At 46.5% G+C, this 18,385-nt stretch overlaps 1 protein-coding gene across 2 annotated transcripts; it reads right to left on the bottom strand.

Moving 5' to 3' along the window:
* Nucleotides 1-10,850: 10,850 nt before the first annotated feature.
* ZNF669 (zinc finger protein 669) lies at nt 10,851-18,380 on the bottom strand. Of its 2 annotated transcripts, none has more exons than XM_008968303.6 (4): nt 16,746-18,380; nt 14,804-14,930; nt 14,548-14,608; nt 10,851-14,132 (listed from the first exon to the last, which is right to left on the bottom strand). In XM_008968303.6, the coding sequence occupies exons 1-4, from the start codon at nt 17,004-17,006 to the stop codon at nt 13,226-13,228; spliced, it is 1,356 nt and encodes a 451-aa protein (XP_008966551.1). In that variant the 5' UTR covers nt 17,007-18,380; the 3' UTR covers nt 10,851-13,225. The 2 variants fall into 2 exon arrangements, with proteins under 2 accessions (XP_008966551.1, XP_008966554.1); XM_008968306.5 differs by having other exon boundaries at nt 17,004-18,369.
* Between the last annotated feature and the right edge of the window lie 5 nt (nt 18,381-18,385).

Genomic DNA, 18,385 nt, shown 5'->3' with positions numbered 1-18,385 from the left:
TCTGGGTGGACAAGATTCTCTACCTAAAACTCATATAGAAGTTCCACACAGCAGTAGTTACAGAAAACACACACTAAGAAAAAGGCCAAAATAAAAATAGGACACCAAGTTTGGCCAACTGGGTCTCACAAGCCAGTAGGTAAGAAAGCCCAGGAGGGCCCATCAGAGGAGCTGGGGGTGGGTTCCTGCCTGCAGGGGGCCTGGGACACCCCATTCTCACAGATGAGGACCCCAGCTTTGGGGAGGAAGCTGTCAGAGTCGCCAAGTGAGCTGATCAGAGCTGGAGCCACAGAGCAGGTGAGGAGCCCTGGCCACATCCCCATGAGGGCTGAGAAGCTGGAGTGGAGGCACAGCCTCAGGGGCAGATGCAAACAGTGGACCCTGGGCCCTCCCCCTGCCCAGAGGATGCTCAGCTCCCAAGGGACCACCAAGGCCTGGAACCCAGGGACACACCACCTGACCATCGTGCCCAGGCCTCCCAGACAAGGCAATGGCCAGGACAGGCAGGCAGTCTGGACTTGGGGCCAGGACAGGGGTGGATGGTCCTGCTAGGCAAGCCTCCTCCTCCCTACCAGCTGGGCTGGTTGCACTGTAGTTTTGGTTCTGGCAACATATTGCTGCCCACTTTGGCCACACCAGTCCCTGGCTCCCTGGCCAGGCCCAGTGCTGTCCAACCCCCCTACACGGGCCCCACATACCCACTGCCCACCAGGCTCCTGTCAGCCAGGAGGGCCCAGGCTCATTCCCTGAAGTATCCGTGGGAGCCGCATCCCACAGGAACCCACAGCTCAGGGCCAACCTCCATGATGGCCTCTTGGTTGTGGTGGCAGGGGCGGGGGGGGAGTTGACCTCCACCCCTCCCATCCTGGCCACTGTGTTTTGTGGGGATCATTCAGTCCTGGGAGCGTCCTGGGGACTCCAGAAGGAAGAGAACAGGGTGGTCATGGCAGCCTCAGCCCAAGGCTCTGGGCCCAAGTGCAACAGTCCTTTGGTTCTCGTTTGATCTGGGCAGTAACAACGGGTCATGTCATTCACACAAGGAGGGCACAGATCAGCCTCCAGGCCAGTTACACTTGGCGGCTTAGCCAATGCAGGCTGGGGAATGGAGAAGCTGACCCCTGACCTCCCCACCTACCCTGCCCACCAGATGCCATAGCAGCCAGGGATCCCTGACTTCAGGCAGAGGCAGGCAGCACAGTTGCTGCCTCCTTTGATCCCATCCCAGGGCCCACAGGGCCTGGAGAAACCTGGCAGGGGCTGAGTTGGGAGAATCAGGCAGGGGGATGCCAACTGAAGAATGTGAGGGATGGGGTATGAGGGCACTAAGGGCACAGGGTCTGCCTCCCCTGGGGAGGAGGCAGTGGGACACAGACTAGCCGAGCCTCCACAGGCCCCACCCTGCTGCCAGGCGCATGTGGTGCCCATACCCACCCCAACGGCTGCAGGAAGTTTCTTCATCAACAAAAGGGGAGGACACATCCACATCCACATAGGCATTGGTGCCCACACACATCAGAGAAGAAAATTCCTGCTGTGCCCAAGGTGTGGGGAAAGGGGCAATGTCCCCTTCCTCCCCATGGTGGGTCCCAAATTACCTGCTTCTGCCAGCACCCCCACCCCCAACTCCACAAGCTGCTGACCTCCACCACAGTGCATGCCACGTGCCAACACCCCACCCCCAACTCCACAAGCTGCTGACCTCCACCACAGTGCATGCCACGTGCCAAGAACAGCTCAGCGGTGCATCCCAAAGGGTGCTATCTTGGAGCAGCTGCGCTGGGCGAGGGACACGCTTCCTAGTCACAGAGATTTTGTTTCTTTACCACTCACTGGCCCTGTGCCTCAGTTTCCCCCACTGTGGCACAGTGTAAAAATCCCATCTTGAAGGCTAGGAACCCAGAAAGGTCACCACACCTGGTGAAATGGGGGGTGAAACTCCCTGCCTTGGACCTCTTGCTCCAGGACTGATGTCCATCAGGACATGGCCAGGCCAGCATCCTGGGGAGGGCTGTGTTCCCTGCCTGGGGAAACTTGCTCCCAGTGAGGGATCACTAGAGTTGAGGCCCCTAATGGACTGGGGGAGGCACAGGGTGGAACGGAGGTAGCTCCATCATAAGGGCCTGTGTAGACCCCAGAAAACAAGCATCAAGTTGAGACTCTTGTCTGAAGCTGGCCGCCTGACAGTATTTGGGCTTTGGGGGTGTGATGAGGGCCTGGGGTCAGGGAACAAAGTGTTCCGGTTTGGACACGCAGGAGCTTCTCTGCGGCTCTCTCAGGTACATGGTATGGTGCTAAGTATATGCTTTTAAAAAGCCTAAGAGGAGGGGGCACCCAGAAGGGGCCTGGAAGTCAAGGGCAAGGTCCAGCCTTTCCACCTCCCCAGCTGAAGACGTGCTGGAGGACAATTCTCCAAAGTTTCATAACAAAGAAGAGAAAAAAGAAATCAAAAAGACCTGGAGGATGGGCAAGGTAATGAGAGCTTACTGGGATTACCCTGCCTAATCCTCAAAGCAAGCCTTCCCTATCTGTCCTCTGGGCCAGGTGAGGAAACAGGTCACAGTAGGACATTCAGACCCTGGGGAGGCAGCTGGCAGCCTGGAACCCAGGAGGTCCAAACAGACTGCCCCAACCCCAGCCCTCAGCCAGGAGCGGCTCCACCCCCAGCTCGTTCACTGGTAAATCAGGCCGACTGGGCTGCCTGCCCTTCCCCAATCCCCCTGGCTCAACAGGCAACAGCCTCCCTGCTCGTGGCTGCCAGACTGCAGATGGCAGGCAGTGCACGCCCCCTTTATTTTGGCTTCTCAGCTGCCCACCAGGCCATCCCTCTCCGCCAGGCCACCTGGAACCTGGCAGTACGCATGTGGGGTGGACAGCACCTGGAATCCTTGGGCCAGCTTGGCTGGGGGCTGCGGCTTCTGTGCAGGGTGGAGTTAGTGTCCCATCCCATTCCCTGACCCCATGGCCCCTCCGAGAAGGCCCTCCACGTACTGCCAGGCCTTGACCACCAGTCGCCCGCATCCAGGAGGCATTGACGTGCTCACCTCTGACTGGCAGTGGGCATGCAACCTGGGGCAGACCCCTTCGAATCCCAGGTACGAGCGAGCTAGGTGAGGGCAAGGTGGCATCAGAGTGTCACCGCTGTATGTCAGCCACTGGGGAACAGGGGACAGGCTTCAGCTTACAGCCACCTTCCAAATTCCAGCCTCTCACTTTGGCAGAAGCTGGCCAGGAATTGGGGCCGATGGATGGGTGGGGTCTGCAGACACCGTGTTCAGGTCCCCATGACGGCCTCACACATGGGTGGTGGCCCTCACACATGGGTGGTGGCTTGGGCCACACCCGAGCCCCTGCTTGGGCCCTGATCTTTGAGAAGGGGGAGCAGCAGAACCCGGGCACTGACGCTACAGTGCCACTCACACCCACAGATTTCTCCACACAGGCATCAGTCTCGGTCCTGGCCACCTCCTCCTGGACGGCCTCAGCCCTTCCCCGGGACTCACGTGGTCCTTCCTCACACGCGGCTCTGGTAGGATGCATTGCTCTGTACCCAGGGACCTCTGAGGTGACAATGGCCATGGTCATGCAGAGTGAAAGGGCACAGGCTGGGTGCCTATTGTGGGGACCCTGACTGCAGCACTCCCAGACTATCCTCGGGCATGTTGCCCCCAGGCTTAGCTAGGGCACCAGCGGTAGGTGCACACTGCTCCAGACTCTGCAGGAGGAGGACAACTGTTACCTGTGTCTTTATGTTCTCCTGCTGCTGTCACTCTGTGCTTCTCATCTCCTTGTGGTAGGATTCAGGGCAGACTCTCTGAACACCTTGTGGGAAATAGCAGAGTCCAGCAGGGAAGAGAGAAGCCCAGCTGCAAAGGTGAAAAAATGGCAGGTGTGACAAGGACCCCCATTCAGATTTAAATGAGGTCCTCATTTAATCTCTGCTCTGATTGGATAACACTTCAAGTGTGTATGTGTGTGTATATTTTTTGTTTGTTTGTTTTTGTTTGAGATGGAGTTTCGCTCTTGGCATGCCCAGGCTGGAGTGCAATGGTGCAATCTCGGCTCACTGCAACCTTCGCCTCCCGGGTTCAAGAGCGTCTCCTGCCTCACCGTTCTGAGTAGCTGGGATTATAGGCATGCGCCACCACACCTGGCTAATTTTGTATTTTTAGTAGAGATGGGGTTTCTCCATGTTGGTCAGGCTGGTCTCGAACTCCTGACCTCAGGTGATCTGCCCGCCTCGGCCTCCCAAAGTGCTGGGATTACAGGCATGAGCCACTGTGCCCGGCATATATACATATATATATATATATATATGTATAGAGAGAGAGAGAGAGAGAGAGAGAGAGAGTCTCGCTCTGTAGCCCAGGCTGGAGTGCAGTGGTGTGATCTCGGCTCACTGCAACCTCTGCCTCCTGGGTCCTGGTTCAAGCAATTCTCCTGCCTCAGCCTCCCGAGTAGCTGGGATTACAGGCACACGCCACCATGCCCAGCTAATATTTGTATTTTTTTTTTTAGACAGAGACTCACAGAGTGCTGTCACCCAGGCTGGAGTGCAATGGTGTGGTCTGGGCTCACTGCAACCTCTGCCTCCTGGGTTCAAGCAATTCCCCTGCCTCAGCCTCCCGAGTAGCTGGGACTATAGGCTCCTGCCACCACACCTGGCTAATTTTTGTATTTTTAGTAGAGACGGGGGTTTCACTATGTTGGCCAGGCTGGTCTTGAACTCCTGAACTTGTGATCCGCCCTCCTTGGCCTCCCAAAGTGTTGGAATTACAGGCATGAGCCACCGTGTCCGGCCACTATGCCCCACCTCTACTCAAGGTGATAAGCAAGCCTGGGTGCCTCCTCTTTTGGTGCCAGCAGAAAAAGCAAACTACTACACAAGGCTCTTCTTCAGTACATGCATATACAAACTCTCACCCTGGCCCCAAACCATAACAAAAACCTAAGCTATTCTCCTTTTCTTACGCTCTCAGGCCACTTTTCGCCTGTTTGAGAGTCCTGCCCTGCTCTCCCCAAAGACCTCAATTATGGACTTGTGGCTGGGGGCCACCTGCCTCTGCAGATAACCATAACAGCTGTAGAAAGGTAAAATGGTGTAAACATTGCAATATATGTTATTTTCAATTGACAAATCCTGCAAATCTTTTCATATCAATAAATGCTGCCCCTCATTTTTAAGTGTGTATGATGAGGCCATTTATCCAATATTTTCTAAATAGGTACTTGAATTATTTCTAATCTTTTGCTATTATAACTGTGAATTAAAACTCACACTGTCAATTCAGAGAACAATTGTTCCTTTCCACTTTTATGGTGCTTTAAATATATTAAAAATGAAAAAATATACACATACACACAACACAAAGCACACACGCACACATACACATGTAAAAGATAGGGTTTCGCTCTATCACCCAGGCTGAAGTGCAGTGGCATGATCATATCTCACTGCAGCCTTAAATTCCTAGGCTCAAGCAATCCTCCTGCCTCAGCCTCCTCATGAGTAGCTAGGAGTGTAAGTGCGTACCACTACGTCTGGCTAATTTTTAAAATTTTTTGTAGAGACAGTGTCTCTATTTTGCCTGGGCTAGGCTGTAACACTTGGCTCCAAGCACCAAGCAATCCTTCTGCCTAGGACTCCCAAAGTGGTGGGATTATAAGCATGAACCATGTGTCCAGTCTGAAAATAAAAATATATAATATCAAAACTTCTGGAATGCAGTGAAAGTATTGCTTAGAAATTTACAACGTTGAATGCATACATTACAAACAAATAAAATTATACACCCAATGATGTAATTTTCTACTTTAGGTCACTAAAGAAAAAAGAACAAATTCAGTCGAAAGAAATAAAAACAACAAGATGACAAGTCAATGGCACTAAAAATAGAAAATCAACAGAAGAACTCAATAGAACAATAGCTGTTTCTTCATAAAGATCAACAAAATTGATAACTATCAAGCAAGGCTAATAAAAAGAAAAAAAGAAATCACACAAATTACTATAAGGTGAGTACAAAAGTAATTGCAGTTTTTGCATTCTTGGAATTTGCTGTTTGATAACGGAATACCCTCTTAAGTAAATGTGGTTATGTTATACATCATTTTAATGGGCATTTCTTGCTTTTTTTTTTTTGTAATGACTTATTACTTGTTTATTTTAGACTATGGAAAAGATGTTAGACAAAAAGCAAATTCAAGCAACTTTCTTATTCAAGTTCAAAATGGGTCGTAAAGCAGCGGAGACAACTCACATCAACAACGCATTTTGCCAGGAACTGCTAATGAATGTACAGTGCAATGGTGGTTCAAGAAGTTTTGCAGAGGCCGGGTGCGGTGGCTCACGCCTGTAATCCCAGCACTTTGGGAGGCTGAGGCGGGCGGATCACAAGGTCAGGAGTTCGAGACCAGCATGGCCAATATGGTGAAACCCCATCTCTACTAAAAATACAAAATTAGCTGGGTGTGGTGGTATATGCCTGTAGTCCCAGCTGCTCGGGAGGCTGAGGCAGGAGAATCGCTTGAACCTGGGAGGCGGAGGTGGCAGTGAGCCGAGATCACGCAACTGCAGTCCAGACTGGGTGACAGAGCGAGACTCCGTCTCAAAAAAAAAAAAAAAAAAAAGTTTTGCAAAGGAGGCGAGAGGCTTGAAGATGAGGAACATAGTGGGCAGTCACTGGAAGTTGACAACGACCAATTGAGAGCAACCATTGAAGCCGATCCTCTTACAGCTACACGAGAAGTTGGTGAAGAACTGAACGTCGGCCATTCTATGGCCATCTGGCATTTGAAGCCAATTGGAAAGGTGAAAAAGCTTGATAAGTGGGTGCCTCATGAGCTGACCAAAAATTTAAAAAATCATCCTTTTGAAGTGTCGTCTTCTCTTATTCTATGAAACGACAATGAACCATTTCTTGATCAGATTGTGACATGCCACGAAAAGTGGATTTTATACAACAGCCAGCTCAGTGGCTGGACTGAGAAGCTCCAAACCACTTCCCAAAGTCAAACTTGCAGCAAAAAAAGTCAAGGTCAGTGTTTGGTGGTCAGCTGATGGTCTTCTGATCCACTGCAGCTTTCTGAATCCTGGTGAAATCATTACATCTGAGAAGTACGCCCAGCTATTGATGAGACGCACCAAAGACTGCAGCACCTGTAGCCAGCATTGGTCAACAGGAAAGGCCAATTCTCCACAACACCTGACCACATGTCATACAACCAAGGCTTCAAAAGTTGAATAAACTGGGCTACAAAGTTTTGCCTCATCTGCCATATTCATCTGATCTCTCGCCAACCAACTACCACTTCTTTAAGCATCTTGACAACTTTTTGCAGGGAAAATATTTCCACAACCAGCAGGATGCAGAAAATGCTTTCCAAGAGTTCATTGAATCCTGAAGCATGGAATAAACAAGCTTATTTCTCATTGGCAAAAGTGTGTTGGTTGTAATGGTTCTTCTTTGTTTTGTTTTAAGACAGAGTCTCACTCTGTCACCCAGGCCAGAGTGCAATGGTGCGATCTCGGCTCACTGCAACCTCTGCCTCCTCGGTTCAAGTGATTCTCCTGCCTCAGCCTCTTGAGTAGCTGGGATTACAGGCACACGCCACCACGCCCGGCTAATTTTTGTATTTTTAGTAGAGACAGGGTTTCACCATGTTGGTCAGGCTGGTCTCAAACTCCTGACCTTGTGATCCGCCCACCTCAGCCTCCCAAAGTGCTGGGATTACAGGCATGAGCCACTGCGCCCAGCCCATTTTAATGGTTTCTATTTTGATTAATAAAGATGTGTTGCAGCCTAGTTATAAAAATTTAAAATTCATGGTCCAAAACCACAATTATTTTTGCACCAACCTAATAAGAATTAAAAGAGACCTTTATATTAGAGATCCCATGGATGATAAAAGAATAAAGAATATTACAATCTCCATAACCCACAAACTTGGTAACTTAGACCAACTGGATGAATTAAAAGACACAATCTATTAATACTAAAACACAGGAAAAATAGGTAATCTAAATATATTTATATCTATTAATAAAATGGAATCAATACCTAATAACCTTCTGAAGAACTTATATATTCCAAAAATCTGACATTCTGTCATATTTTTCTAACTGGTGGGATTCAGGGGTTTCCATTTTGACAAGAACATAGGTGGGTCGCACACAATGTTTGTACTCATTGGTCAGGAAACCCATGTCCACTAGAGGATATTGCAGAGCGGTGCATTATGGAGAATTTAGGCAACATAATATGGTTTTCAGAGTTAAAGGAAGACCACCTGTCTTATGTACAGTAACTCGTCATAATATCCTAGGGGATACCACATTTAAACTTCGGGGTATCCCCAGGTATATTCTTTGAGCCACATGTGAATTTCAGACACGGAGGCTTCTCAATTTTGGTGCCTTTCAACAAATGTTGAAGTTAATTCCCAGCCTATTTTGTGGAGGCATAAAATTCAATGAGCACTCATTTAACCTTTTATTTTAAATATTATTTTAGTAAACTTTGTATTTCCAATTAGGTGAAATTTTAAACCTGTTTCAGTTTTTATCCACTCTTTTTAGGCAGAGGGGAGTAAGGGTTGCTTTCAGCTAGGAGGGACTCCCACGTACCCAACCCATTTGTGTAAATTTCTTCCTTCAGAGTTCTTCAAATCAGCATCACCATTGTTAAAGGCCTCCCACATGGTAATAATTGTGCTACAGAGTTTTAAGAACATTAAGTTTATGTCTGGCTGAATTAACCTCTTTGCTGTGGCACAAGGGGGCCATAGGTGTTTTCACCAATTATGAAGCGGGTTCACTGTGCAATGACTACCAACTTTTCTGAGAACAATGAGATCAAACATATTCACACATAAAACCCATGAAGTGAATTTACTACTTACAAATAGGAAACAAAAGACAACAGAAGTCTAGGATTCGATATGAACTGCTACCACAAGATCAGGAAAGCTATCCAGAGCAGATGGATGGAGCCTTGACTGCAGGTGCTTCACTTGCACTACAACTGAGTGACCCCAGAAAGCAGCCCACCTTGGGTTTTATATCCCAGGACGTGATTTGCTGGAGCGTTGAGGACCATTCTGTTTCGAGCAGGGACTATAACAGAGCCTGGGTTGTTCTGGCCAATGTCAACTGATTATCAGGATATTGCATTCTCAGCATATTGTACAGTTATCGTGAGAACTACCAGTAAGAAAGGGAGGAAAACTGTGTCAGTCTGAGACTACCTGGAAAACTGCCCTGCACCCTTAAAACTGAAGGATCAGGATATTTGTTGTGACAGAGGCACAGACAGTAGCGATAGAGTGTTCTTGTGAGCCATCTACTAGTTTTCTCGACCGAAGCATGGCATCTGACTGCTTTTCTCTTTCCTTTCAATGGAAACTGTTTCAGAATATTTTGAGTTTCTGCGTATATAGAGTTGCAGCACATGATCACTGGCAGTGTAGACTATCTGCATGGTCAAAGGAAAGAGTTCAGGAACCCATCAACCCACATTAGAGGAAACCACCTAATCCTCCAGAGAGTGCCACTCAGTCTTCCTGGGGTTAGCTCCACATGCAGTAAGGCCATTATGTCTAAGGCCATCAAGCCTTGCAGTCTGAAGATTAGACTTCTGACATGCTGATAAGCAGCAGTGATAAGAAAAGCCCACACACTGGCTAGGAATTTTTCAATGAAAGCGGCTGAGATGCTTCTTCATATGCTTTGGCAGGGGCTAATATCAAACTATTTCTTCCCATTTTCTTTACTCATCAGCGCCTGAATCATGAGGCACCACAGACGTACACCTCACCAGGAGGGTGTATGGGACAACAGCAAGGGGAGCAGCAGCAGAAGAAACTACTTCTGCCTGCATAACAGTAACTAGTCTTGGGAGTGTACAATAATTAATGTTCACGTGGCTGCCCTAAGCATACAGTGATGGTGACCAGAGCAGATGCAGTGACACAGAGATAGAGCCTGATTCTTGCTAATTAGGATTTAGGTGTTGGCTTGTTTATGTGCTGTGCTTTTGTGCATTAAACTGCCTGCTAAGCACAGGCCAAATGTCATGCTGGGGTGCAATTAAACATTCACGTCTAGGAGATGAGAGCATTTTAGTGGGGGAGTAGATGACAACACCTGAAGACAACAAAACACTGTGCAGACCAAAGTGAAGGCCCATCGTCAGCTCATGGTTCTGACCCAGGTGACTTCTGATGTGTTACGGAACCAGTCAGCCGACAGCAGGTAGATAAAGTTGAGCAGGTGTCCTGCATGAGGGCTGGTCCATTCCATTTGTGTTGCCAATTGTTTCAATAGCGTCTCATGCACCCCATTGGTGAGGAAGGAATTAGCACCCTATGTCTACTGGTACCGTTAAACACATGACATCTATTACTAAACAGATAAACTAAACATCAGTTATTAATTACATACAGGAGGATGGTGTAAGCTCCCACAGGCCCAAACAGGGATTAACTTGGGAGCAGAGAGTGGTATAGCATTAAAAAAGTGAGGATGTTCCTTTGTTCCTACAGGAGTATGTGATTGGTTTGTCTGTTGGCTGGTAGGGAACTGAATCATGTGACACTGACTGGTAAGACTGTAATACTGTAAAATACACAAACTATAATACCGTAACGGTGTAATACTATATACAGTACCAAAGGCATTGATGAAAAACCCAACGCTATCACATGTGACTGTGAGACTGAATGCTTCCTCCCTCAGACTGGTTACAACATATTGTCCTATCACAGTTCTCTCTCCTTCATTCAAAGTCAACTATCCAAATAACAGACAGAAATAATAAAGAATAAAGGGCAACAAATGCAAAGAACTCACGAGATGATACTCTATGATAAACTTTATGTACTTAAGAATTAATACCAACTCATTATTAGCAAAAAATAAACATCTTTACACCAAGAGTAGTTTTCCCTTTAATAAAAAAAGGTGGAATGTGTATAATGGACAAGGGATAACCAAAATTTGCCAAGTGAGGCCAGTAAGAAAATCGCAACAATTAGCAATCATTATTCACTGGTCCATTAATCACAGAACAATACATACAAATTAAACTTACTCCGCTGGGCACAGTGGCTCATGCCTGTAATCCCAGCACTTTGGGAGGCTGAGGGGGGCAAATCATGAGGTCAGGAGTTCAAGACCAGCCTAGCCAACATGGTGAAACCCTGTCTCTACTAAAAATACAAAAAATTAGCTGGACATAGTGGTGGGCGCCTGTAATCCCAGCTACTCGGGAGGCTGAGGCAGGAGAATTGCTTAAACCCAGGAGGCAGAGGTTGCAGTGAGCCAAGACCGCACCACTGCACTCCAGCCTGGGCAACAGAGTGAGACTCCATCTCAAAAAAAAATAATAAAATAAAAAAATTAAACTTACCTACATATTAGAAAAACATCAAAATTCAACCATGAATCCAGCACATTATCAAATGAACAAAAATTCTACCAACAAACTGAAGAAAGTATCATTACTATGAAATTCAAGTACTGCTTAAAAAGCATTTACAGAACTCTCACCTCAAGGTTTTCCTGCAAAATAAGGTGAAATGCATACTCAAGACTCTTTAAGAATGAGCCACTGATGAAAACAATATACTTGTAACTTGTGTAACATTTCATACATGTACATTTTTTTCAAGCACCGCACGATAATTAATTTGCATCAGGCTTTCCAAATTAGAAAAACTTCACTTATAGAACTTCTTTCCAGTGGGAGTTTTCACGACTTTTCACATAAATGTTAAAACTGAAAATATTCTTGCAGTTTCTAAATATTAGTTATAATCCCGTGTACATTTTTGTATTTACAAGGTCCAGCTGCAGTGTGCGTTTTCACATGTCCTTGAGCAGATATGAGACAAATGAAACATTCCCACATTCTGGACATTCATAGGGTTTTTCTCAGGAATGAGTTGATGTCTTCAAACGGAACTAAAACAACTGAAGGCCTTAACACAAATTTAAATTTAAAAGGCTCTTCTCCACTCTGAGTCCTCCCAAATCTTCAAAATAGGAAAATCTGAAGGCTTGACCACATTTCCTACATTCTTAAGGTTTTCTGAAGTGTGAGCTCTTTCATGTTTATGAGGGAATGGGAAAGAGTAAATGCTTTACCACATTTCTTACACGCATAAGGCCTTTTTTTGAGACGGAGTCTCACTCTGCTGCCAGGCTGGAGTGCAGTGGCACAATTTCAGCTCACTGCAACCTCTGCCTCCTGGGTTCAAGTGATTCTCCTGCCTCAGCCTCCTGAGTAGCTGGGACTACAGACACCCGCCACCACACCCAGCTAATTTTTGTATTTTTAGTAGAGACAGGGTTTCACCATGTTGGTCAGGATGGTCTTGATCTCTTGACCTTGTGATCCACCCACCTTGGCCTCCCAAAGTGCTGGGATTACAGGCGTGAGCCACCATGCCCAGCCGCATAGGGCTTTTTTGAGATGGAGTCTCACTCTGTCACCAGGCTGGAGTGCAGTGGTGCCATCTCAGCTAACTGCAACCTCCAACTCCCTGGTTCAAACGATTCTCCTGCCTCAGCCTCCTGAGTAGCTGGGATTACAAGCATACGCCACCACACCCAGCTAATTTTTGTGTTTTTAGTAGAGACGAGGTTTCACCATGTTGGCCAGGATGGTCTCAATCTCCCGACCTCGTGATCCGCATGCACAGGGCTTCCCCGCCTGCTGCACACGGCTTTTCATGTCCTTGAAAAACAACTAAGACAACTGCAATGTGCCACCATGCCCAGCTAATTATTATTTTATTTTATTTTATCTTATTTTTTGAGACGGAGTCTCACTCTGTCACCCAGGCTGAAGTGCAGTGGTGCGATCTCGGCTCACTGCAAGTTCCGCCTCCCGGGTTCATGCCATTCTCCTGCCTCAGCCTCCCGGGTAGCTGGGACCACAGGCGCCTGCCACCACGCCCAGCTAATTTTTTGTATTTTTAGTAGAGACGGGGTTTCACCGTGTTGGCCAGGATGGTCTCGATCTCCTGACCTCGTGATCCACCCGCCTCGGCCTCCCAAAGTGCTGGGATTACAGGCGTGAGCCACCGTGCCCGGCATTATTTTATTTTTTGTAAAGACAGGGTTTCACCATGTTGCCCAGGTTGTTTCACATTGTTTTAATCCAGGCTGGTTATGAACTCCTGGACTCAAGCAATCCACACGCCTTGGCCTCCCAAAGTGCTGGGATTACAGGCGTGAGTCACTACACCCAGCCTCTATATCATGACTTCTTTCATGGCGAGTAAGGTGACTGGAACGAGTGTAGGCTTTACCGCACTTCTTACATTCATAGGGTTTCTCTCCAGTATGAATTCTTTCGTGGAGGTGAAGGGAACTGAGGCGACTAAAGGCTTGATCACATTGTTTACATTCATAGGGTTTCTCTCCGGTATGAGTACTTCTATGGTTACAAAGGGAACTCAAACGACTAAAGGCTTTGCCACATTGTTTACACTCATAGGGTCTCTCTCCAGTATGAATGCTTCCATGGTAACGAAGGGAAGTGGAACAGCTGAAGGCTTTATCACATTTGGTACATTTATAGGGTCTTTCTCCAGTGTGAGTCCTTTCATGTGTCTTAAAAGAACAAGAAAATCTGAATGCTTTCCCACATTCCTTACATTCGTAGGGTTTCTCTCCAGTGTGAGTTCGTTCATGTATTAGACAAGAACCGGAAACAGTGAACGCTTTACCACATTGTTTACATTTATAGGGTTTTTCTCCTGTGTGAGTTCTCTGATGTCTTTCAACTGAATTGAGAAAATAAAAAGCTTTCCCACATATCGTACATTTATAAGCTGGATTGCCACTGTGCGTTATCATGTGTCTTCTAACACCTGGAACAGAAACGAAGAATTTCCCACACTGTTCACATTTATATTGCTTCTCTCCATATGGTTTGTATCCTGAGTGAGCTAGGATATGCCTATTAAGGAGGGAATGACGTACAAAGACTTTTCCACAAATACTGCATTCACATTGTTTTAATCCAGTAGAAATGTTCTCGTTCAGATCAAGATTTGGAATTTGGCTGACAACTTCTCCATACTGACCACCTTCTTTGCTTTCACACAGTCTCTGTACGATATGATTTCTGTAAAAAAAATGACAAGCACATTATTATTGGTTGGTTTATTAATAACTTTCTACTTATTAATAGGTCTTGGACTTACACTGCTACCAATATCAGGGAAAATGCTTTTTTTTTTTTTTTGCCATGACTGAATTATTTGAAAGTAAATGGGTTACTACTGAAAACACAGCTACCACCTGCATGGCTATGACCAAAATAGTAATATTCATATACACAGTTTTGTAGTACTATTTTCAAGTAAACTGTTTTGCAAACACTGACTGCTACATTGAAGTACGTTACATTTTGGGTGAAATTTTTCTAAAAATAAATAAATTTCAACTGACTCTTATTTGTTTTGATTGCTTGTTTTTAAGTTCATGACATGCTAAGATTCCTTCAGAGGACTTTATTTCCTCTGCTCAGTGCAAATTACCTTATATCTTTCCCAGGTTTTTTGAAGTGATCTTCAATATTCTGGTCTTTCCATTGGCTTCCTAAAATGCAGACCCATAAAATTATCATGAATTATTACAAACTGTAGAAACATTACTAGATTTAATGTTCATTGTACACAGTGCCCATGCCTGATTTATTCACCAAATCATTCCCTTGCCACATTCCAAATCATAAATAGCACTGATGATAGGGAAAGACTTCTGTAATTAAGTGAAATGTGTTGTCATTCTTACCTACAGAAGCCAGGTTCCTGCAGGTTTCCTGCATCACTTCTCTGTAGAGATTCTTCTGAGAAGAATCTAGCAAAGCCCATTCCTCCTGGGTAAAGTTCACAGCCACATCCTCAAAAGCCACCGAGTCCTAGAACATTCCACACATGTGGATAGAAGGATGGGTGAGACTGACAGCACTGGGAATCTATACTCAATTCATAAGCTGTTTACATGATTTGATAATTTCCAAGCATTTATTCTATGACTTGATTGTCACAACTCTTACTCTGTTCACACATACTCCCTCCCACACAGCAGTACTAATGCTAGAATTGAACTATTCAAAAAGGCAACAGCAAAGTGGAAATACCCATCTCATTAGAGAATCCAGGGAGTAAGATGTGCTGCTAGGTTACCTCTTAATTTCACTTCGTACATTTCTAGTATCTGCCATAATAAAGTCCTACCTGATGTGCATAAGTGAGTTAATAATATCAGTCCTAAGACTACTTATTCTTAAAAATGCCCGCTCACAAAGTTCAATCTTTGTTTGTATTAGTAACTTACATTTTGAAAGGGATTCCACCAACCTAAGTAATAAGAATGACTCACTGCATCTAAATGGTTTATGCAATATATTTGCCAAAACTTTTTCTGCTAAAGGTCTATTATTTTGTGTCACTGCAGTGGTGCTTAGGGAACCAGACACCAAAACACAGTCTGAACACTAAGTGTTTAATGAGTTTCCCTGGTGGACAAAATTTTACATGTGCTGTCACTTGTTAATTGGGGAGTTGAGCCCATTCCATGTGATTACACCAAGAGAGAATAGGCTTATTAAATTTAATTGAGTAGTAAATAAAACCAATAATTGATATTTAACAATACTAATACAATTTTTAAATTTCTATTGCACAATGTCAAGGCAGAATGGAATAAGAGGAAATATGGCACATGTTTTTTAAAATGACATTAATGTCACCACTTCCAGATGCTATTCCTGTGAAATCACACAAATTCCCAAATCAGGCTTTTTTAGGCAAGAAAAACTACTTTTTCATACCTAGTAAAAATGACAAATGTCTAATGATTTTTAGTCATCTAAAAAAAGAGTTATGTCTTGCCTAACATACTTTTAAGATTTTCAACCAAAAATATTCAGGACAGCACAGTATTAGCAGAGAGATGAGCAAGCAGACCAAGGGCTGAGGACACAACACCCTGTAAAGTTTTCACAGGGGGACATCAACCTAAAGACATTTTGGTAATATGCACACTTAGGAAAGATGAAGAGAGGCACAAAGATTTTTTTACAGTAGAGTGTCAGATGGTTTATTCTCCGCTTTCCTCTCATGTAAAATGTTTGTAAACAGAAAAGCATTTTGGCCGAGCGCAGTGGCTCACGCCTGTAATCTCAGCGCTTCAGGAGGCCGAGACGGGCGGATCACTTAAGGTCAGCAGTTCGAGACCAACCTAGCCAACATGGCGAAACCCTGTCTCTACTAAAAATACAAAAATTAGCTGGGCGTGGTGGCGGGCGCCTGTAATCCCAACTACTCGGGAGGCTGAGGCAGGAGAATCGCTTGAACCCGGGAGTCAGAGGTTGCAACGAGTGAGACTGCATCATTGCACTCCAGCCTAGCGACAGGGCGAGATTCCGTCTCAAAAAAAAAAAAAAAAAAAAAAAGAATATGGTTTGCTTCCTCATTAACCTTATCAACGCCTCTCATTTACGCCCCTTCTGTGGACCCCAAACCACAAACCATGACTGCGGTACCTGGTTTATGAATCGCCGTTTGCTCAAACACACCGTTTAACGTTTTAACAAAGCCTCGGGTTAATTTTAGGGGAAGAAAGGTGGGACTGGAAGCCCCACGAACCACAGCTCCTCCCATGCTGGAACCCCGCACACCGAGACACCGAGTCGGGGCTCTCCCGCATCACCCTCCCGTGGTCACACTACCTGGGTGGGGGAGGCGCGGGGTTCCCGACAGGGCTCCGGCCGGCGGAAGTGGCGCCCGCAGGTACAGACAGGATGCAGGGGTTCCGCTGCCCGCCCCGCCCGGCCCGGCCCTGAACAGAAGAGGACTGAGCCCCGGCTACGCCGCGGCGACTCGGTCCGCAGGTTCCGGAGCCGATGGCGTGGAGGCCCGAGTCGCGCCACAGCAGGTTTCAACCAGCCCTCTTCTCCACTTCGGGAAGCCAGGCGCAGTCCACTCACCATTCCTCGGCTTCCCGCGTGTCCTGGCGTCAGCTAGGGATGTCCCAATACTCGCAGGTCACAGGGTGGCAGAGGCTGCTGCAGAGCCACCTGGGCCTCCCAGAGCCAAGAACTAGCAGCGGAGATTAACAGGAAGAGCCGGCTCCGGCGAAGGAGAGACAAAGCACCCGCCAGGCAGATCCCGGAAGCCGCCCTCTCCTTTCCGGCGGCGTCCCTGATTGGATGGGGCTTCAGGCCCCGCCCCCTCAGGCCCTGAGTGACAGGAGATTGCGATCTCACGTGAGGCTGGATGAGGTCAGAATGACCGCTTTTGGCCTAGCGGTTTGTAGGCGGTGCGTCCTTCCTGCGCTGGGATCCGACCATGCAAGAAGGACATTCACATTTAACCTGTATACAAGTTATAGCTATTTGTGCCTTTTATATATATATATAAAATTGGAAGCAATATAATGACAGTTCTGTAACTGCCCAGGGAGTTCACCTTGCCCGCTACCTAGACAGAGCCGATTTCTCAAGACAAGGGAATAGCAATAGAGAAAGAGTAATTCACGCAGTGTCCGCTGTGCGGGAGACCGGAGTTTTTTTATTTTATTTTATTTTTTTGAAACAGAATCTTGCTCTGTCTCCCAGGCTGGAGTGCAGGCTTGGAGTTTTATGATTATTCAAATCAGTCTCCCTGAGCATTTGGGGATAAGAGTATTTAGAAAGTTTATTTTGCCAAGGTTGGGGATGTATGTGCATGACACAGCCTCAGGATGTCCTGATGACATGTGCCCAAGGTGGTCAGAGCACAGCTTGGTTTTGTTGGAGAGAAATGCTCGGTGCCGCAAAGTGAAACCAGCACTCAAGCGAAAGTTTTCTCAGCAACGCAATTTACTTCTGCAGAAGCGTGCTGCTGCTCGCATCAATCACGATCGCAAGAGCACACTGAACAGAGGAAAGCAGGGGTTTTTATTCCTAACGCAGTCCCTACCTCTGGCATGGGCTAGGGTCAGACCGCACGATCTAAACTGACCCGGTTGGCTATTTGTGAATATTTTCCCAAATAAGGAAGGGGGAAGGGGGATGTGAGTTACAATGGTGGGACGTGCGGTTTCCAAGCGAGAAATGGGTGCAGAGCAGGTAACCAAGGGAACAGATGTGAGTTATTGATTAGAACTGACGGGAAGGTTGTTTACAGTAACTAAGGGCAAGGAGGCATGGAGAACAAGAAAGTTGAGTTCGAAAACAAAAAAACAAGAACGTTAACATGCCAAACCTTGGAAGAGAAACTGACTGTATCTGACAGCTTTATACATTTTAGGGAAACAGGAGACATCAATCAACATATGTAAGATGAACACTGGTTTGATCCGGGACAACCTGAAGCAAAAGCGGGTCAA

The sequence above is a fragment of the Pan paniscus genome, chromosome 1, assembly GCF_029289425.2.
Source record: "Pan paniscus chromosome 1, NHGRI_mPanPan1-v2.0_pri, whole genome shotgun sequence".
Taxonomy (NCBI): domain Eukaryota; kingdom Metazoa; phylum Chordata; class Mammalia; order Primates; family Hominidae; genus Pan; species Pan paniscus.
Note: the sequence above shows the minus strand (reverse complement) of the source record. Positions and strands in the feature narration are given on the sequence as shown.

Bases quoted from the DNA above. Each gene is read 5' to 3' on its own strand.
- ZNF669 (XM_008968303.6), bottom strand. From the start codon at position 17,006: ATGGTGAGTGGACTGCGCCTGGCTTCCCGAAGTGGAGAAGAGGGCTGG. The intron at 14,931-16,745 runs GTAGTGTGACCA...GGAATGTTCTAG, and splicing joins CCCGCGCCTCCCCCACCCAG to GACTCGGTGGCTTTTGAGGA. The intron at 14,609-14,803 runs GTAAGAATGACA...TCTGCATTTTAG, and splicing joins CAGGAACCTGGCTTCTGTAG to GAAGCCAATGGAAAGACCAG.